At 35.8% G+C, this 22,373-nt stretch overlaps 1 protein-coding gene, 1 long non-coding RNA gene and 1 pseudogene across 3 annotated transcripts; all 3 read right to left on the bottom strand.

The window, feature by feature from the left end:
- Nucleotides 1–345: 345 nt before the first annotated feature.
- Nucleotides 346–5,177, bottom strand: LOC147512779 (uncharacterized; annotated as a pseudogene). Its single transcript, XR_015215105.1, has 5 exons — nt 4,650–5,177; nt 3,062–3,160; nt 2,689–2,733; nt 1,442–1,580; nt 346–954 (listed from the first exon to the last, which is right to left on the bottom strand). The product of XR_015215105.1 is annotated as an uncharacterized LOC147512779 (transcript).
- A 1,635-nt stretch (nt 5,178–6,812) lies between these two features.
- Nucleotides 6,813–10,160, bottom strand: LOC147512778 (tetratricopeptide repeat domain-containing protein PYG7, chloroplastic-like). Its single transcript, XM_086595778.1, is given in 6 exon segments — nt 6,813–7,112; nt 7,115–7,319; nt 8,160–8,306; nt 8,832–9,124; nt 9,701–9,752; nt 9,883–10,160. Coding segments are annotated over 6 exon segments (945 nt in total). The 5' UTR covers nt 10,057–10,160; the 3' UTR covers nt 6,813–7,038.
- A 2,333-nt stretch (nt 10,161–12,493) lies between these two features.
- On the bottom strand, nt 12,494–22,258 carry LOC147512777 (uncharacterized). Its single transcript, XR_015215104.1, has 3 exons — nt 22,091–22,258; nt 21,737–21,954; nt 12,494–12,762 (listed from the first exon to the last, which is right to left on the bottom strand). It is a non-coding gene; the product is annotated as an uncharacterized LOC147512777 (long non-coding RNA).
- Between the last annotated feature and the right edge of the window lie 115 nt (nt 22,259–22,373).

The following is a 22,373-nucleotide window of genomic DNA, read 5'->3' as shown; positions in this document are numbered from 1 at the left end:
TGATCCATGAAAAGATTACTTGCTCCATGTTCAGTGTAAACCCCCAATGTCAGCTCCAAAAAATTGCATTATTGTCATCGTGCGGGTTTGAAGCAAAAGAATTTCTCCCTTTCTTTTGCCTTTACCTCAAACACTGACAAAATATATGGTTGCACATTCGAACTGTTCGATACATGGTTGAATATGAAATGAGATACCAGTAACCACGTGTGATTCATACAGGTTAAAAAAAGGGACATTTGTGATCCCTATCGTTTAGAATTACCAAATGCTGGACAACATATTGATAGGCCGAGCAGGCAAAATTGATCTTGCAGTCTCAATTCTCATCACTGAAGGACCGTGTTCAAAAGATCATCGAAAAAAATATAAGGACCATGTTCAAATAGTATTGCGATTTGCTTCTGAATTTTCCATGTAGTTTCAGTACACACGTAAGTGGCTATTCTGGATCTAGAACCAAACCAATGGCAGAGGTCCCTTTAATTCTGTGAGTATGACATGAAAAGCTTAATGCTTCACCACAACAGGAGCGATAAACTTGTATTGATGACATTCTGCAAGTCAGGCAACTAAGCACCATTGGAGTCTGAATTTGAATTTGTCTTGAGGTTCAGGTTTACATTATTATTCTTGATTCTCTGGAACCGCAATGGAACGGGTTTCTCCAGTACAGACACATTAATATTATTCCACACATCAGGTGTGGTTGGGAGCTTCGCAATTTTTCTCTGCGATTTCCATGTCTTCTGGAAGTACAACACCAAACACAGTGTAATCTTTTTTCCACTCATTATGGTTCGCGAGGCTGATAAAAAATTCTGGACCGTTATCAACCCATGCAACTGATCCTCTTGTTATAGTTGGGCAGCCTTCTGTTGGGCTTTTACTGAAAGTGGTTCCTTCAGCTTCAAGGGTTCCTTGAATCAGTGCAAAAGGAGGACCAAAGGGGGCCTGAACAAGTCATAAAATGAGAGGGTTGGTGTTTGAAACTTGGAATAATAGCTTATAACGGTGGCACAACTGCACAACATAAGAACTTATGTACATACAATGCACTTTGACAACTCAAGCAGAATACCCGCTTTGACAACTCAGGCAGAATACCCCTTATACTTCGGCTTTCAAGTGTTTTGTGGGTTTCTTGAGCCATGCTCTGGCTTACAACATTTAAATTGCGTTATCAGTCATGCTTTTTGAGAATCCTCCACCTCCCTTCTTCCCTCATGTTCTATTATTTCATATTTTCATGTAAATACTCTTCAAGAGCACACACTAAGCCAGAAAAATGCAAACGAAAAATGTTGAAGGTGATACGCAATACTAGCTAATAGAATAAGAATAAAAAAATGTGAACATGAACGATATGCATAACCATAAACGAAAGATATCCTAAACCGGCCAACAGATTAATTTTCCATTTAAATGAGAAGCCACTTACATCTTTTATGTGGTTTCCCTCTGAATCCCAAGAGCTTCCACGGCCTTCTGCCGCGGTACAATTGGCAACCGGCACAATGGCGCATTCCCAACAGCTCAAGAATGTAGTTTACAGAATTTGGGGCACATTCAGGCAAAAGCTGTAACCAATCAATGATTACAGAAAATCAGGGAGATAATTGTAGCTTTTTCAAATCTAGCAGAAATGAAAAGGCACCAAACCTAGCAGAAATGAATGTATCAAATAAGCTCTTACCCTAGAAAATTTAAGAGTTTTAGTACAGGTGTTTATATCATTGTATTTGAACAAGAAACAAACGAATAGGAACAACTTGAGTATATTAGTTATAGGACTACTAGAACTGCACATTATGGTCCACCCATTCATATTGCTCAGAGAGAATCACTGACGTGCAGGTCAAACTGTTGATACTTTAGGGTGGAATAATCAAATATAGAAATCAAGAATGAACCTCTACTAGTTGGGAAATAGTTCATCGCCCATACCTCAATTGGTGATTGGGGAATCGGAATTAGTTTCTTTTCTCTTAATTCTTGCAGGGGGGAGGGGTTTCGGTGGAGACGGTGGATGTTAGTCTACCACTTTTACAAGTCTGAACTCTAAAATCCATAAATCAGAAAAGTGAGACCGATGAGATTTGGAAATATTTAGTTCTTCTCTGACTACTAATATAAAAACATTAACACTGCTAGCCTCTGTTATATGGACCACTGCCATAATAAAAGACAGAAGGGATCCCGACACTCCTCCCTTGTTGTTCACTCTTTTCTTCTTTCTTCTTTGATTAGATGGGAAAGATAAACAGCAGATCAGTAGTTACTCGTTGAAGGTCAGATATGTTGATGATGAATTACTAACCATGTCAGATGCAAGTATCCTCACTTCACATTCAATATTGATGGAACTTCTCCCAGATTGAAAGTAAAGGTATCCTTGTCCCAATGACCAAGTACTTTGGCAGTATTATGGTTCTCTAAGACATTGGGCATGTTGAAGCTACTATAATTTTCTGTCAAGTACGTATACGGAAGTAGGGCTAATGACTTAACTAACCAGTGTTTCTGTATTTTATTATTTTTCATTTTATTTCTATAAGATGAATGTCTGTCTATGTTTAAAAACTTTTATTCTGATGTACAAAAGGTGATCAGTCGAATTTACGAATATTTTCCATAACCTTAAAATGAAAAAAGTAATATAAACACCAGAAGAATTTGAGAACATACTTTTACATGCAGTACTCCATACTCCGTTCCCAAGCCAACGATACCCTAAACCAATAAGAAAGTGATAATATGATATCAGCACATAGATCGGATCAAAGTGAATTATTATAGATTTCAAAATTAAGAAGTACCAATCCAAGGAGCTACAGAAGCAAAAAAGAAATGCAACATTTGAACTGTTTGGATTATTTCACCGTCTTCTAAACCTTTTCCCCTTTTAAATACAAAACGGTATTTAACTAGATGTTTACTTGATGAATATATGTAGATCGAGATAGCCAAAAGCGAGCAATCACTTTCATCATAACAATTACACCCATTCTTTACTCCTACTTTAAATAGCTTGATTGAGCAACTTCTATGACCAAAATACCTCTCCTTTCCCAAAGATAAGCCCAGATGTCCAAATAACCTGATCCCCCGAATCTTGTTTGTCAGGGGCCAAGGTATCCTTCTGTTTCTTCAACCAACACTACAAGAAAAAGTAGAATGGAGATAAGTATAGAAAATTTTATATTTTGGCCATCTGAATCAGCAAACAAACTAAATTGGCATTCTACTCGTAGAAGTTTACGATCATATCTAGCATTTGGCAATAGATTCCGTTGTTATACTGTGATGACCAGAGTTTGCTCAATCTTATATTGTCATAATACAAAGTACCACCTGTACAAGCACCAAATTATCATACTTTTCCAGATACACTTCCCGTTGACGACGTTATAAGGCGAGTCCCTTTCAGAACCAATTAAGTTATAAAGCAAGCTAAACCACTTAACAACAAATGTTTTGTCAGGGTGAGCATTCCCACCAGACATCACTTTGTTTTTTAACACAAACCAGACCCTTACAGAAGCTTAGACTGGAAGAACAATTTGGATATGTAAACTTCATCGAATAATTTAAAGAGTTACTAAAAAAGCTACACTTGTGTAGAACACAACTGTGTGAAATAAGATCAGATTAGTTCTAACCACGTCTACGTAATGACAACATGAATATGTGATCAACTAGAAGTCTAAAGAAGATTGTAATGTCACATATCCATCGACATTGAACCGGGATTTAATTAATTTTGTGGTGTTGTGTAAAATGAACCAAATTATTTTTTACCATTCTCAGAACTTCATAATGAACCAATCAATGTTATGACGGATTAATCACAAAAGACGGCCTCACTTTCTAAGATATTGGCACAAACCAAACTGTAACCAAGTGTTCCTATAAGTTTTCATTTCCCAAAGGATAAAATCCCAACACCTATTTGGCTATTTGTACTAGTGTAAATAGCACTATTCTGTAAAGAAGATCTTGTACATAGGCTGGTCGTACGTGAAGTTGTCACGTTAATTGGTGTCTGATTTGGCTATCCTGTGTGGAGGCTTCAGTTTAACACTTAAACACCCGCCATGGAGACCAGACTGCCATGCCCACTCTAGCAAAAGGTTAATATCACTTTAAGAGACTCTAGAATTTCTCACTCTCAGGACTATTAATCGAGTGAGCGGAGCGAACGATCTTGGCAGAAGGGGGGGCTATGCGGACAAAAACCAACTTGGTTGGTTTCTATCTGTCTGTCCTCAACTTCTCTATCATTTTTTCTTCGCCCCCAATACCCTTTCTCCTTCACCCATCTCCCTCTCCCCCGCATCACCCAACTCTCTTTCTCCCCCGCTCACTCCCCACTGCCACTCAGTATACTAGTACTAGTACTAGTAATCTGCATGTCGACCCGTATGTATTCCAAAGACAAAATTAGCTTTATAACAAAAATACCTCATCTTTTACAAAAACAATGTCAACAGTCCCACTTGATAGATTAAGCCTGTCCTGAGTTACATTTTGTCCATTCTCTTGTTTCAAATAATTCAACATTTACTCTGACTACTGAAATGCAGAACCAAACTCAAAGCAATGATACAAAAAAAAAACACAACAATAGTGTATATTATTCTTATTACCTCGCCGAATTTGGATCCACAAGCTTGTTTATTCCCACAAAAAACCCAAGAATCACACAAACAAGGCCCATCTTTACCAGTACACATAGATTTACAAGCTTTACAACACTCTTCTGAAGAATTAAACTTAAACTCAGAACCCCACTTCACAGCAGCTCCCCAAAGTTCCAAATGCTCAATCCCTTTACAACAATCTCTTTCTTCATTCCTCACCACCACCAAATTCCCACCCTTACTACTCTCTTCTAACAACCCTGAATCAAAACTAGACACTGTAACATTGTTTTTTGCTCTAAATGCTGACGATATAACCATGTATACCAATGAACATGAAACTACACCCATTAGGAATAGAATTAAAAACACACAACGGCTAGTTTCTGAATCAGCGTTTGGTGGTTTTCTACCCATTTTGATTTAGATTAGAGAGAGATGGGTTGATTGAGTTTTTATTTATTTTTTTGATGAGAGAGTTGACGAAGAAATGAGGCCAGGGAAAAAAAATTATTACATTTGTTTTGTATTTTTCTTTGATGGTCCTTTTTTTTGGCTTTTTAAGGAGAAGTTCCATTAGTTGGGGCCCACTTTTTAGTAAAGTTTGTGCGTCAATGGGTCCGTTGAGTCGATTTTTTCAATTATGAGAACTGGCGTACCTGTACACGTGTACTATCCATAAAAAGCCCAGTAGAAATTGTTGACTTGAAACATGAAGAATTTAATTTTAATAACATTTGTACCCTCACTAAATATCAGATTTTACATCTTAGATGCAGTATAAGAGGCTGTAAATAGAAGAAATCGATGAGGATAAAACTGGAAATATAAAAATCCAGTCGACCCAGAGTAACGATATTTGGTATGATTTTCAATCCACTCGTGCCTGTAATTATTGGAAAAGTAGTATGTTTCGTGTTTGCGGTTACAATATTCCTAAATTCCTTAGTGCTTACCAGATTTATGGTATGAACGTTACTATTAGACATCATGATGATAAGTTTGGTTGAGCCTGAAAGTAGAAGCCAAGTGCATAAACTGATGAAAACGGAAGTCAAGCAAAAAGTTTGCTTCAACTTAATAGACATGTTGATGTAGATAAGCACAGCTCGTAGAAGACTTGTTTTTTTGCATAATTCAGCCCGTAGAAGACTTGAATCTCTGATTATTTTATACATAGCTACTTGGATTCACGTTGATATACATAAAGGAATAGACAAATGCCAATTGGTGAAAATGAATATCAAGTTGAATTTTATTTTTAATACTATTTTCCCATAATCAAATATGCCACTAACATTCAATCACAGATTTTGCTGTTCCCCATTACTCTCTCATTGACCAGTAGAAGTTAAGAAATTTAGAACTGATACTGATACTGATTAGGTGTATTTTTTATTTTTTCTATTTCTAGTCTTTGAGAGTTGAGACTGCACAAGCTGACTACCGGAATTTAAGAACCAAGCTCAATAAATGACTGAATAAAATAGGGTCTTCTGCAGTTCTGTAAACCATTTACTATCTCGCCCACCAAGTCTGGTTTCCATCGCAATTTTGCCAGATAAGGTTTGACCAAAAGAACCAGCTACTAAGTAGTACATACAAAATTACGCATATAAGGCATGTTCCTACACTTAACGTTGTTTTACATGATCTATGCCATACTTTCTCTCTGCAAATAGTATTTCTATGCTAAATTGCTAATCAAGATAGGTAGTTGAAGTCAATGAATTTTACTTGCATGGTAATATTCTTGTGCAACAATATTAAAAGACGAAATCCCAGTGCCAACTCATGATCAAGATTGAAGGATTCTTGGTAAATTCCCTATGTAACTCAGATGACGGACTGAATTTAAACTCTTCATTCCTATGTGCTTAGTTGTAGAAACTATTGAAAGCCTGTAGTTCTTTACAGGAGCACGCAACTACTTACTGTGTTTGAGCTCCTGGAAGTTATTAATGGTTATAATCAAGTCCTCCGTAATCAGATTGATCAAGTGCAATCCCCAAAAGAGTTCATTAGGCTTTTCTTAATAACTATAAATTGCAAATAGATACACATTGAATGTATACTACAATCTATAGAGCTTACAAGAATGTGCAGGGTTTCTTCTTTCCATTTCAGCTCTTATTCAAATTAAACCAAGTAAATCTCAAGAAACAAATAAGTCAAGGAAAGGGAATTTCAACTTCTCACTGAGCCTTCAAAATCAACTCACATATGTTCTCAATATGTTACACCGTCTTGAAACTGGCATACTCGGTACCACTTACATAAAGCTCTAATTCAGTTTAAATGACTATTTTTTCCATCAAGGATGTGGTGATTAGGAGTATTGAACAGAGTCAAAACCAGATCATCGTATGTGAATTTACAGAAAAGTCGCAGAGGATTACCTCTCCTTGGATTTCACAGGAATGCCTTCGTACATTTTGACGCGATCCTTCAGTGCATCCGCCCAAGGTATGCCAATTTGTTGTTAGGATCAAATAGAAGAACTTCCTCAAATGCCTTTAAAGCAGATGCCAAGTCTTTCTTCTTTTCATAGGCATCACCGAGGTTGTTCCAAGCTGTGACGTAGCCTGGTTGAACTTTTACAGCTGTCTCAAGTTGAGCGATTCCCTTGTCAAGTTTATCATCACGGATGTAACTAACACCAAGGGCATTGTAAACCTGACCAAGATTTAGGATTGAAAAGGACCAAACGAAAATAAATGCTGTCAGTACGGCAGCAAATCTGCAATTATACGTAGAAATAGGTTTGGCAGGGAAAATAGGTATTCTCATGTGAGCAAGTAGTTACTAAAAATATTTAGGTATCTTCAATGTGAATAAGTGTAGCACGATATCGAAATGGGCATGTCGCAGTGTAGAACACTGAAATGAAGACTGGAGTGACTTCAAGAGACTTGGAGCACGTGTATCACAAATTATTTGGAGTCAATGAGACATGTCTAATAGCATAAATTGACTAGAGATTCAAGAAGTTTGCTGCGGCTCTTTGTTCAGAAAATTAGCAATGTCCAGTAAACTGGTAAACTGGGGATACTTTTCCTTGATTAGCACCGATTTAATGATTAGGATAAACAAGCACCAACATAGTATGGAAATAGTATTATGCAGCTCGAACAATCCAATACTATTACCCAACTGAAAGTAACAAATTGGGAATATCCAACATCTACAGTCGTATACGTTTCTAATCCCCGTCTGGATGTATAAGCAAGAGGTTGAATCAAGACTCAAGAGTACAAACTACGAACTATAGAAGGCAACCTCCTCAACTCCATACATAAATACTTGACACAGTTGCACACAGAAGATGATTTTATATAACGAGAATATAAGAACCCAAATGTCAACGGATAATATTGAACCTCCAGTTCAGAACTTCTATATGAGTAGTTACTGAAGACTGTTGAACTGGTTAGGACTATCCAGTTGAACTCATGGAAGTGGCATCCACAACTAAAGAGCTTACCCTGATGATATAATGGATGTCCAATATTATACCTGTGCAAGGTCTTGGTCATCTCCATCCCATTTCTGAATAGCCTGCAGCAAATATTTGTTTGCAGCTGGGTAAAATTTTCTCCTCAGCATCACTGCACCGAGTTCAAAATACTCAGTGGCACTAGCATCACCACTTCGTACCTGCTCCTGGATTGACAATAAACTTATACTTTCAAATAATTGTACTACTACTTAATACACAACAATATAAGTGAAACATAAGGCAAACCGATATGCTATACTATGAGTTGATATGCTTAGAGTGCTGATCACAAAATCTTGATTATATTTCATATTTATGAATTAGAAAGATAAAAATGAAGAAAGAAAGGATAACAATTATTATTTATTATAACTATTCTTCTCTTGTTATTATGATGAAAAGCAGGAAGCTCCGGCATTAGGAGGGTGCACAATATATTTGAATCGAAAGTTTCTCTAAAGCTCACAACACGATGGGAAAATAAAAGGTTATGGTTTTATGTGCAGTCACATTAAGCAGTCATCGTATGAACTCATTTTATGAAACCAAATTAAGCAGTCACAACCCATATCAAGCCTTTCAGAAAGAAGTTACCTGATTATATATATCTCAACGACATACAAAGTGATTTTACGGATGTAAAATTGTCAGCTTTTGAAGGGGGAAAAATACAAAATAGAGTTGCTTACTTGCAATTCTTTAGCAGAAAGGTCGAGTTCCCTGCGAACAAGAACCTGACGAATCACAAAGAAACTACCAGCCCCAAGCAAGCCTAACAGCAAGAGAAGGTAAGATAGCTGAATACCCAATTCAAATAATTCACCAATCTCAAAAACCGGGTCGAATCTGATCTTTTCACTTGACTGTGCAGTTTGTGCAGAACCCAACCACGACATTGCTCCCCAAGATAGTGCAGATACCCAAGGTAATGGCTCATTGACTTTTATACTATCCTCAATAGTCAACATATCCAACGAAAATTCTGCAATAAGATGACAATAATCATTAGTACATCTTAAGCATGCGAGAAAATTTGGACTTTTGGAATACTAAAGAAAAAAGCATTGCTTTGAGAACCCAGCTATGAGTTTATGACATTAAAATTACAATGACGGTGATTATGACAGAAACGCTATAGAATCTCAGTCACGTCTTTTATTAATCGAGTTCAAAGCTACAAACAACACAAGTAGCCAACTGAACCATAATTTTTGACTGAGAACCAAACTTAGAATGACCAAACTCAGAATACAAGGATTCGTTAGCATCTTACATCTAAAATATTCTTATTCATTCTCCGTCATTGATATTCCAGACCATCAACGTTACATTATGTACTCTATAAGAAATTACTAATATATGCTCCTCATCCAACTGAAGATTCAAACTATTAAGATTAATAATACGTAGATCATGTGTGTTATGCATTATGTATTATATAAACTAATGTAATTGAGATCCTCCAAGTAGCGCAAAAGATAAACAGTACAGTATGACTTATATAGGCATTAACACCACGTTAAACCAAAATGAAAGAAAAACCATGAATTATTATTACCTTCATGGTGTCTTGATATCAATCCTTTCATCTTAATTTCCTTTTTGAATATCTGCCTTCCTCCAAATGAAAACAAAAAAAAGTAAATTAGTGACTATCTTTGCCAGGGACTCAACATTTTCAGTTTTACTAACAACCACAACAAGATATATAACAGAAGAAAATTATGCATGAAGACTTACATGAGAACTGAAACTCTTATTAAACAATCCTTTCCTTTTAAGATGGGGGAAAGAAAATGTCATTTGGAAAGTTGAAGAAGAAACAGGTAACATTGTATTCTTTGAAGAAAATGAAGAGAAGAGAATTACAGAGTTGGTATTGAGGTTTCTGTTTAAACTTGAGTGAGAAAACATGGTTTTAGAATTTCAATCAAGGGTTTTAGTGAGAGTTTTGAGCGTTACTCTGTTTTTTTGCAGTTGGAAGAGTTTTGAGCTATCTTCAAAACACGAGATGGGAGTTTTATCCGAATGTAATGGTTTTAAACGTACCGTTAGTTTTTGTTTCTTAAGGGATTGCACCGTGCAACTCTATGCAGTTTCCCGTGTGTTGAGTGGGCCAAGCTAATAATAAGTTATTGGGCCTTCCATGTTTCAGACTCTGGATTTGTCGTTTGTGTCTAAATTGCCTTTTGGACAATTGAGAGTAGAGTCTCACAGGATGATTATTTTATTTTTTAATTGAAACTACTGTTTTCTTCTGAAATGCACTTGGTGTGATACTAAATAACAACGCTCGTTATGTGACTAAGTAAAGTATATTAATGAGAGTGTTCCAATGAAATGCAAATGAACTAGTAGATTCAAAAAAAATTAACAAATCAATCTTTTTAGAAAAATCAGTTAGTGAAGATGATCATACGGCAATTACTGTCAAACCAGTGAGATATTGTAGGAAACCGAAATAAGAAGTTAAGACTTTCAATTGAATGAGCCAAGAATTTTGGAAACAGAAGTGGGATTATCTGAGCTGATGGTCATTGAATTGTATATTCTAAAGATTTGCACAATAGATGGTTTGAAACATAAGGTAAATTATGGAAAAAGAAAACTCTGTCCAATAGCTGTGTGTTGTTGGGCAATTTAATTGGATAATTGAAAATAGCTGTGTGTTGTTGGGCAATTTAATTGGATAATTGAAAATGAGATTGATAACAGAGTTTCAGTCATGAGGCCGAGAACATCCAATTGCAGTACTTCAAAGGAAAGGAAAGCCCATAATATCGACTGATATATCGGCAATATATTTCAGTTTTTGGTTCCTCTGATATGGAGATATTAAGATATTTCAGATAGATATACTGGTATAATTTCAAACCGATATATATTGAGTTTTCCAATATTTCAATATATATCAACCAATATATCCCATTTTGACCATTAACTTTGTTGACTTTGAACAATATGATTGATTTTTTATTTTATTTTTTTGTTGATATTTCCAATATATATTGCTATATATCGATGATATTTTCCGATATTTTCCGATATATTAACACAAACAAAATTTGACCTGTTAAAAAAATATATATATATCATCCAATATATCAATATTTTTGATATATATCGTTTTTTTTAAGGGTCTGAAATATCACTCGATTTCGAAATATTAGGCCTTGATTGAAAGCTTTCAGCATGGACGATTTACCAACGGCATGCCTTTATCTCACAACTTCATTTGGTTAAACCATTGATCAAGCAACTGTTCTTTGTAATCATCGACTATGCATCAGATACTTGGCCCAATGGGGTGCACCCTGCAATAGCAGCAGATTTTGTTGAACACCAAGTTTTAAATTGTGAGTCAGTTATTCAGCCCAAAAATCCGTTTCTCATGCCTTGAAGTGAAATAGCCATCATTTGAAAGCATTTGAATTCCCAGATGCGTTTGATGTGGCATCATATTCTAGTTGACTTCTCATGTGTTGAAGACTGAAATATCTTCGAAAAAAAGCTCCCCAGCCTCTTTGATCTGGCATCATATTCTATATAATGTTACTGAATATCTTCCTAGAAAAAACCTCCGTTTTAAGCCTCTTGCATAAATATCTATATAATGTAGCAGCATATGTCTAGATGAAACCTCACGTTTTATTGGGATGTACAGCAGCTCTAATATCCCATACGCGTATCAAGTCATCATATTCTATGACTTCCTTGTGTTACTGAATCCATCTTCCGAAAAAACTGCCCCAGCAGGCCAGCCTCCGCATAAACATCTATAGTGGCAGCATAATTCTAGACGAAACTGATCAATAAAACCAGGAGCGATGTCAGAATTACCTCAAGCACAGACACTAATTCACTAACTACGTTTCTCTCCCATAATATTTGAAGAATAGCTCTATGAGTTACTGCATCTGTAAAGAGACCCACTTCTCTGTTCTTCTTGTAACATATAAGAGCTGCACCTAACTTGACAATATCATAAAGTAGAATTTCTCAAGTTAGGCGCTCCTGCCCTTGCTCCAGCTTCACGAATGGGTGGTAGCAACAAGCGAATTTGGCAACTGATTAAAAGTTTCTTCCATTTTGGTTATATCCTATTATCCAAACCTCAGTGGGGTTCCAAAGGGTAGAAAGCCAACTAATATAAGTACATCAGAAAAGTTAATCTGAATTCATCCATGGGGTAGAGCCTACGCATTTGTGGATCATCAATCAATTATCAATCATAAAGTAAATCTCACAAAGTATAAAGCACATTTACTTGGTAACTATAAATCAATCGGCCATCACATTGCTGCAAGCCAGATGACACCCATGCATATAAAACTTAAAACAAGTAAATAACTAATAAAAATAAATACATAAATCTTTACGAAATGTCGTCAACATAGTAGAGACACAGGTTAGTAGCAACGAATTTGGTAAATATCATTTAGCCTGGTTGGCGAAAAGAAGTAAATAGCCTTTAGCACATTTAAGCTTTGCAGGGTGGATTTTGATAACAAAGTACGTCTGCTATTAAAAACAAATCCCCATACTAAATTAATCAAGAGCTAGCTATCTCAAAATCTTTTTTGTTGGCAAAATCCAGCTTTCCTAAACGCATCGTTCATCCTGCAATAAGAAAACAATCTATATGGCAAAATCCCCATATACATGAAGTGATGCCATTCTGCATATAAAAACATACCCAACGCCTAGAAATCGAGAACTAGCGGTTGTGACTTGTAAGCCACTAAAATTATTGTGCACGACAAACTGCACTGAAAAATCACAAACACAACTAAAGAGAAACTCTTCTCACAAAAAAACATAATTTTATTATTCAATCACCCAAGTTCAACTTGATATTTAGATACACTCATCAGTCACCACCCAAGCAACTAATGACTTTGAAAACTAAACCTCTAATTCAACTAGGAAACTAAATATACCTAAAATTGTAACTAAAAACAACCCTAAAAATAACATTAAAAAGAAGAGTCCGATATTTAGATAGACTCATATCACCACCCAAGCAACTAATGACTTTGAAAACTAAACCTCTAATTCAACAGAAGATAAAATTGTAACTAAAAACAACCCTAAAAATAACTGTTAACCGGGTACAGAACGTATGTGCCATGCCATCTTGATAACCTCCGTTACTTCTGAAAAGAACAACCAAACATAATTCTGAAAACCCCTAATAAACCATTTGAAACCAACTAGGGCTCAAATCAAGTGTTTGGAAGAATGAATCATCGTGAGGCTTAAACAATATCATCCACTCCATGAAGTCATCCACTCCATGAAGATGTGTGTTTAACATTAAACTATTGGTGGTGAAGAGTTCAATTTAGTTATTCTTTTCCATAACATAGATAAAAATATCCATTAAAACAGAAGGCAGACGGTAAAAATAGCATTCTTCAAAATGTCAACATCTGTTAATACTTTTGTTTCATACAATAGGCATTCTTCATCATTTTCCTTCTTTGTCTCACCCCTAACAGATCGTATGGAGTAAGCAGTCCTTATCTGATCTTGCCCACAAAAAATTCTTTTCTCCTGACTCATAGACCGACTAAACAGTTGAGTTTCAAGTTTTCTAGATTCTCTACATCTGGTTTACGGTTAGTGCTCCGTAGAAACTTGGAGCTACTTTGGAACAATTATAACAAGTTTGTGATGTGAAAGCAATAAACGGAGGTTTAGCTAGTGGCGACAATAGTAAAATCAGTTTGTGATTGGGTTAGGCAAGTTTTAGGGGGCACCTACCGTCAGGTCGGAGTGGTCGGACTGGGGCTTGGAATTTCAGTGTTCAATTGTGTGACCAAGTTGAATTGCTGTAGTTATGGATTCAATTTTCTCAAAACAAAACTGTTCCCACAATTCAGGAAATATACCATCAAAGTGCTGCATGGTCTGGCAATCTTTCCACTATGATCAATTTTACCATACTTGTCCACGACACTTGTCCACGACATGCTTGATTCAGAAGATTAAGTTAGAGAGGTTGCCTGGCTCCTGGGTTCCTACAAATTAATCGCGCCATGCTTTCAATGATTGCCAACCATGGACATTCCAGACCATCATTCCATTATGTATTCTTTAGAAATTACTCATGTATGCTCCATCCGAAAGATGGCCTCCAAATGAAGATTCAAACTATCCAGATAAATAATAGGTAGATCATGTATCTTATGCATTATCTATTATGTAAGTTAATACGACTGAGATCCTTCAAGTAGCACAAAAGATAAATAGTGCATTATGACTTATATAGCCATTCATTCACCACTTATATAGCCAATTTCATACTGTTTTGACATCAAGCATTTCATCTTAACTTCCCTTTTAAATATCTGCCTTCCTACAAATTAAAACAAAAAAGCAAATTAGTGATTATCTTTGCCAATAAAACAATCAGAGACTCAACATTTTCAGTTTTACTAACAACTACAACAAGATTTAACAGAAGAAAATTATGCATGAAGACTTACATGAGAATGAATCCAAAGAGGATCAAATGAACTGAAACTCCTTTTCAACGTTTCTTTCCTTTTAAGACGAGGGAAAGAAAATTTTCTTTGAGAAACTGAAGAAGAAACAGGTGATACTGTATTCTTTGAAGAAAATGAAGAGAATAGAATTACAGAGTTGGTATTGAGGTTTCTGTTTAGATGTGAGTAAGAAAACATGGTTTTACTGGCATTTAGATTTTCAATGAAGGGTTTTATTGAGAAGTTTGAGTGTTACTCTGTTTTTTCAGTTGAAAGAGTTTGAGCCATCTTCAGAACACGAGATGGGGGTTTATCCGAATGTAATGGTTTTAAAAGTACCGTTAGTTTTTGTTTATTAAGGGATTGAACTGTGCAACTCTATTGCAGCCCCTATTACATTCAGTGCAGCTCCCCATGTGTTGAGTGGGCCAAGCAAATAAGTTATTGGGCGTGGTTCAGAATCTGGATTTTTTGGACAAGTGAGGATGAAGATTTAGATTTTCGATCATGGGTTTTTAATTGAACTTCTTTTTGTCACACATTTGTGCCACACGAAGAATTGAAATGCACACTAAATGACACTAGACTAAGTAGTATATTAATGAGAGAGTGTTACAGTGAGATGGGAAAAATAGTAGATGCGCAAATTTAATAATTCATGTTTCATGACATTTACTATCAAACCCGGTGAGATATGGAAGGAAACCAAAAGAAATTATGACAAATATTACGAAAAGGTGTCCAATTTAGAGTGATGATATTGGATATTATGGTCAAATAGACTTTAGGGTCTAATCAGGGAGAATGAGATTGTATATATCAATGACTATTGTATAACATATCAATGATTTTAGGGTCATGGAGAATAAGATTGTATAACATATCAATGATTGTAAGTGTTCAATCATATCCACTTGTTTATATCAAAATTGTAAACTGTTTAAATCAATTTTTTTTAATATTAATTCCGCACAAAACAATTTTCGTCTCTTGTTCGAAAGTCTCTTCAAAGAGTACTCTACCCACCCCATCTTTCTCTCCAACAATTGTAAAGGAACCCATCTTTCCCTCCAACAATTGTAAAGGAAGAAGGGGTTTCACTTTCCATTGTGCAAACCAGCCCGACTACTCGAATCCGATAAGTTTTCTTCTCCTTTTACCTTGTTTAATCTAAAAAATATGGGTACAAACTGCATGTCCCAGTCACGCCCCACTGCACAGCAATACATTAGTTACTTATGGCGAGGGTTTTAATCCTTAGTGGCCAAACAACACCATTTAATTATTCTTACTAGAAGTAAAAGGTACGCTTGTATCAAGGCATCATATTCTATGACTTCCTTGTGTTACTGAATCCATCTTCCGAAAAAACTGCCCCAGCAGGCCAGCCTCCGCATAAACATCTATAGTGGCAGCATAAATCTAGAAGAAACTCAACCATAAGAGAGCGTTTGCTTGATCAAGCAACCCTAGATAGCTGTGCATCCCAATAAAACCAGGAGCGAATGCTTATCAATCTGAACACCAGATGTCTGAATTACCTCAAGCACAGACACTAATTCACGAACTATGTTTCTCTCGCACAATATTCAAAGAATAGCTCTATGAGTAGAATAACATATAAAAGCTGCACCTAACTTGACAATATCATAAAGTAGAATATCTCAAGTTAGGCGGCTCCAGCTTCACGAATGGGTGGTAGCAACAAGCGAATTTGGCAACGGATTAAAAGTTTCTTCCATTTTGGTTATATCCTATTATCCAAACCACAGTGGGGTTCCAAAGGGTAGCAAGCCAACTAATATAGTACATCAGAAAAGTTTATCTGAATTCATCCATGGGGTAGAGCCTACGCATTTGTGGATCATCAATCAATCATAAAGTAAATCCCAGAGAGTATAGAGCACTAACCATAAATCAATCAGCCATCACATTGCTGCAAGCCAGATGACACCCGTGCATATAAAACTTAAAACAAGTAAATAACTAAGAAAAATAAATACATAAATCTTCACAAAATGTCATCAACATAGTAGAGATACAGGTTAGTAGCAACGTTTAGCCAGGTTGGCGAAAAGAAGTAAATAGCCTTTAGCACATTTAAGCTTTGCAGGGTGGATTTTGATAACAAAGTACGTCTGCTATTCAAAAAAAAATCCCCATACTAAATTAATCAAGAGCCAGCTATCTCAAAATCTTTTTTGTTGGCAAAATCCAGCTTTCCTAAATGCATCGTTCATCCGGCAATAAGAAAACAACGTATAGAAATTGTAAGTCATAATACATGAAGTGATGCCATTCTGCATATAAAAACACGCAACACCCGAGAAATCGAGAACTGGCGCTTGTGATTTATTTATATAGTGTAGATATAAGTGACAGTTCAGTTTATTGTTGCTCTCTTTGCTGCTATTTGTTTATGAGAAGCTTTGGAGGTGCAAAACAACCTTAAAGAAAGTGACATTGTCCGCGCCTCAGCCTATTGTGTGTTGGTTCAAATTTCTGTTAGGAAATCAGCAGCAAACAATGACCTGCAACAAGAATAAGAACTGGATGGGAAGATGGCTGAGGTGCGGAACAAAAGCTTTCTTTAAGGTTGTTTCGTGCCTGTTCTTTAAAGTGCAGCAACAAAACACGCCATCCCCCAGGATACAACAACCAAGAAAAAGAGATTTTGATGTTTGGACTGCACACAAACAAAGAAACTAACTGCACACTGTGATTGATCATTATGCCCATGAAGAAAACTAGTTAAACTTAATTTATTTTGTGTAAATCAGACCACCAATTTATAGAGAAGAATTTTCACGTTAAAGAGACGTGGGGGGGAGAATGAAAACGCACGAGCAGTTTTTGATCTTTCATTTAATTGGGTTTACTGGACTAGTAACCCGTTATGGAATAAAGATCTTAACTGATGAAAACGTAAAAGGAAGGATATGGCCAAAACTGAAACAAAACTCATGGAAATATTTAATAAAATACTCAAACAATCCCCCACTTATTTTAATAAAAATATACGGGCAGTCAGAATCAGTCCAATAGTATAATGCATAAGTAGAGGTGTCCAAAGACTTGAACCTTTACATAGTGAGAAGTGTTCAGAGTATAAGAACTATAAGTGACCAAGTCTTGAACTTATGCTCTTGTATATACAATGAACTCTTAGCACACATTACACTAAAATGTGTAGTTACCACAAGCTTGCACGTTACGGCCATGTGCTTTAGCATCCTGGTGTCATGAGCGCTCTAAAGAACTTGCCCATATTCTCATAGGAAGCGGCCACACTTCCACACTCACTAGGTGAGTCTATCAAACAATTGCTCCTAGGTGAGTCTATGCAGCTATGCACTCCGCCCATATCATAAGGACCATAATACTCATTAAGAGTTTTAAGAAAACTCAACCTAATAAATCGTTGCAGGATATCATGCATATAATAACCATGTATGAGAATGGATAACAAATTATGCATGACTCACAAATAATACAGTGGCTTGTTTTTCTTTTTGAACCTAGTTCTTGGGATCTCCAGTCTCTAGGTAGGGTGACTATCACACGTGTTTCTCAACGGGCATAAGTCCTATACCTTTGGAAGTATTCCAAACTCTCTCTTGCCAAAGCTTTGGTCAAAGGATCTACAAGATTATCACCGAACCTCACAAAGTCAATATTAACTGATCCGTTAGATATAAGCTCTCTCATAGTACTGTGCTTACGACGAATTTGTCGTGATTTATCGTTATAATAACAGTTTTGAACTCTTCCAATGGCAGCCGTGCTATCACAATAAACAAGTGTAACTGGAATAGGTCTATACCAAACAGGTATCTCAGATAGTAGGTTTCTCAACCAGCTAGCTTCTTCACTAACAACAGCTAATGCAATGAGCTCGGACTCCATAGTGGACTGTGTTATGATGGTCTGTTTCTTGGATTTCCATGAAACAGCACCACCTCCAATATTAAATATATAACCACTAGTAGCTTTTGAGTCTTCCGAAAGGCTGTTCCAATCGGCATCACTATATCCTTCAAGTACAAGTAGAAAACCTTCGATAATATATGCCTAAATCAATGGTTCTTTTAAGGTATCTCATTAGTCTACCTATTGCATGCCAATGCTCAGTGTTGGGTCTACTAGTATACCTACACAAAATGCCTACTGCATAGACTATATCAGGTCTAGTACAATCTGTGGCATACCGCAAGCTACCAATGATGCTAACATATTCTTTTTGATTTAATAAGTTCACCTTCATTTGCAAATAACTTAACACTTGGATCAAAAGGCGTGCACACAGGCTTACAATCAAAATAATTATATTTTTTCAAAACTTTTTCAACATAGTTTGACTTATCCAAATATATACTATCAGAAGACCTAGTGATTCGAATGTCTAAAATCATGTTGGCTTCACCTAGATCTTTCATATCAAAATTATTTAATAAAAAGGTCTTGGTCTCTTTAACCACTTCTAAATTAGAACCAAAAATCAATAAATCATCAACATAAGCATATCATAACACAAATTCCATGCATATATTTATAATATATACATTTGTCACTTTGATTGATTTTGAAACCATTAGATATAATAACATTATCAAACTTATCATGCCACTGTTTAGGTGCTTGCTTTAGACCATACAGTGACTTTGACTAGTTTGCATACTTTGTTACTATTTCCTGGTTCAACATAACCTTCGAGCTGGTTCATATATGTTTCTTCTTCTAAATCACCATTTAGAAAAGAGGTTTTTACGTCCATATGATGTATTATTAAGTTATGAATAGCAACTACCACTAATAAAACTCTAATAGAGCTAATTCTAGTGACAGGAGAAAATGTATCGAAAAAATCAATGTTTTCCTTTTGTTTAAAACCCTTGGCCACAAGTCTGGCCTTGAATTTATCTATGGACCCATTAGGTTTCAATTTTCTCTTTAAAACCCATTTGCAATTAATGGTCTTATGTCCAGGGGTTAAGTCAACAAGTTCCCATGTTCTGTTAGACAAGAGGGAGTCCATCTCATCTTGAACAGCTTCCCTCCAAAAATCAGAATCTGAAGAGGAGAGAGCTTCCTTCAAAGATGAAGGATCCGCTTCTAAGGAGAAAGTGTAAAAATCTGGTCCATAATCTTTTGATACCCTAGCTCTCTTGCTCTTTCTAAGTTCAGAATTAGAATTAATGTCTCTATCATGAATTCTAGTAGATACAACAGTACTAGGCATATTATGATTAGTAATATCAATGCGAGAACCCTCACTATTCTTTAATAAGAAAGGAAATCTATCCTCAAAGTAATCAACATCAATAGATTCAATAACCACATTATTTTTAACATCTAAAAATCTGCATGCTTTACTATTAAGTGCATACCCCAAAAACACACATTCCAAAGTTCTACTCCTAAGTTTATGCCTCTTAGGATCAGGCAACCTAACATATGCCAAACAACCCCATACACGGAAATAACTCAGATTTGGCTTTCTATTTTTCCAAAGCTCAAAAGGGATAACTTTGGTTTTAGAATGAGGAACTCGGTTCAAAACATAACATACAGTCAACAATGCTTCTCCCCACAAATTGGAAGGAGCTCCAGAACTTATTAAAAGTGCCAATACAAGTTCAGTAAAAGTCTGATTCTTACGTCCCGCAACCCCATTCATTTGAGGTGAATAAAGTGCATTGGTCTCATGTATAATGCCAAGTGACTCTAAAAAAATTCTAAATTCCTTATCTCCATATTCAGTTCCTCTATCTGTTCTAAGTCTCTTAATTTTTCTGTCATGTTGATTTTGAATTTCATTTAGAAATATTTTGAAGGCACTAAAGGCGTCATTTTTATTTTTCAAAAGATAAACATATGTATATTTAGAAAAATCATCTATGAAGGAAATAAAGTAACGTTTTCCACCACATGTTAAAATTCCCTCATGCTCACATAAATCACTATGGATTAAATCAAGAAGTTCAGTATTTCTAACTACACTTTTATGAGGAGTTTTAGTAATTTTAGCCTGGCTACATGAAACACAATGCTCAAATTCATCATTACCAAGATTAGGAATTAAGCCTAACTTACTCATGCTATTGACATATTTCTTATTTATATGACAAAGCCTAGAATGCCACATATTAACAGAAGTAGAAATCATATACGCAGAAGTAGAAGTTTTATTATTATCAGAAATATTCATCTTAAACATTCCATCACAAGCATAGCCTTTACCGACAAACATTCTAGATTTAGAGATTATATATTGATCTCCTCCTATAGTTTGTTGGAAGCCGGCTTTGTTAAGCAAAAATCCATAAACCAAATTTTTTCTAATTTCAGGAGTAAACATGACATCCTTAAGCGTAAGTTTCTTTTTGAAAAATAGATTTCCTTTGAAGAATCTCCCAAAATGACTTTTTGATTCTCAGTAGGAGTATAGTTCTTGAACCATTTCTTGTAGTTACAGACGTGCCTAGAAGCACCTGTATCAATCCACCGCCCTTCAGAAACCACTACATAATTAACTTCGGTAACCATAGCCACAAGTGGGTCTTCGGTCACGTTTGCCTCAGGCTTACATTTCCAACAAGTCCGAGCATAAATCCCAGCCTTATTACATATATAGCAGATCGCCTCTTCAGGGTCCAAAAACTGATTTGAAGGGTGTCTTTTATTGTTTCCATTTCTAGAGTTCTGGTATTGGTTATGTGGACCTTTGTGATATTGGTTTGGTTACTTTTTCCCTTTGGTAATCTTCTTGTTAGGCTTCAGATTTGTAATGCTTTTAGTCATTTGTTGATTGACAACATTCACTTTAGCAGAAGAATCGATAATTTCTTCTTTTTGATCCTGAATTCTGGATTCCTCCTCAATCCAAAGCCTAACAGTAAGACTTTCCATGGAAAACTCTTTGGATTTATGCCTAAGAGTGTTCCTGAAATCCTTCCATGAGGGTGGTAGCTTATCAATTACTACTGCTACCTGAAATTACTCATCTATTTTCATACCCTCACTAAGAATTTCATGAACAATCCATTGGGTTGAAATATAACAGATTTATCATTAACCATTTGAAATTTTAAATAACAGCTTACTGCATATTTTTTCGCTCCTGCTTCCTCAGTGTCGTATTTTTTTCTGAAGAGCTTTCCACACGTCAGCTGCTGTTAGAAGTTCAGAGTAAAGATCATAAAGCTCATCAGTAAGCCCATTTAAGATGTAATTCTTGCAGTTGAAATCGACAATGTTCTATCTTTCCACAGCGTAAGATTTTCCCGGTTCCAATTGCTCTGAATTCTCTGTATTTTTAGCACTGCCAATAAAAATGGAAACAAAAAAGCAAACTAGTGATTATCTTTGCCAATAAAACAATCAGAGACTCAACATTTTCAGTTTTATTAACAACTACAAGAAGATTTAACAGCAGAGAAATTTGTATGAAGACTTACATGAGAATGAATCCTGAGAGGATCAAATGAACTGAAACTCCTGTTTAACGTTTCTTTCCTTTTAAGATGAGAGGACGAAAAATGTAACATTGTATTCTTTGAAGAAAATGAAGATAATAGAATTACAGAGTTGGTATTCAGGTTTTACTGGCGTTTAGATTTTCAATCAAGTTTTGTTTTTTGCAGTTGAAAGAATGTAAATGGTTTTAAACGTACCGTTAGTTTTTGTTTCTTAAGGGATTGAACTGTGCAACTCTAAACAGCCCCTATTACATTCAGTCAA

Source organism: Coptis chinensis, chromosome 3 (genome assembly GCF_015680905.1).
Source record: "Coptis chinensis isolate HL-2020 chromosome 3, ASM1568090v1, whole genome shotgun sequence".
NCBI lineage: Eukaryota > Viridiplantae > Streptophyta > Magnoliopsida > Ranunculales > Ranunculaceae > Coptis > Coptis chinensis.
Note: the sequence above shows the minus strand (reverse complement) of the source record. Positions and strands in the feature narration are given on the sequence as shown.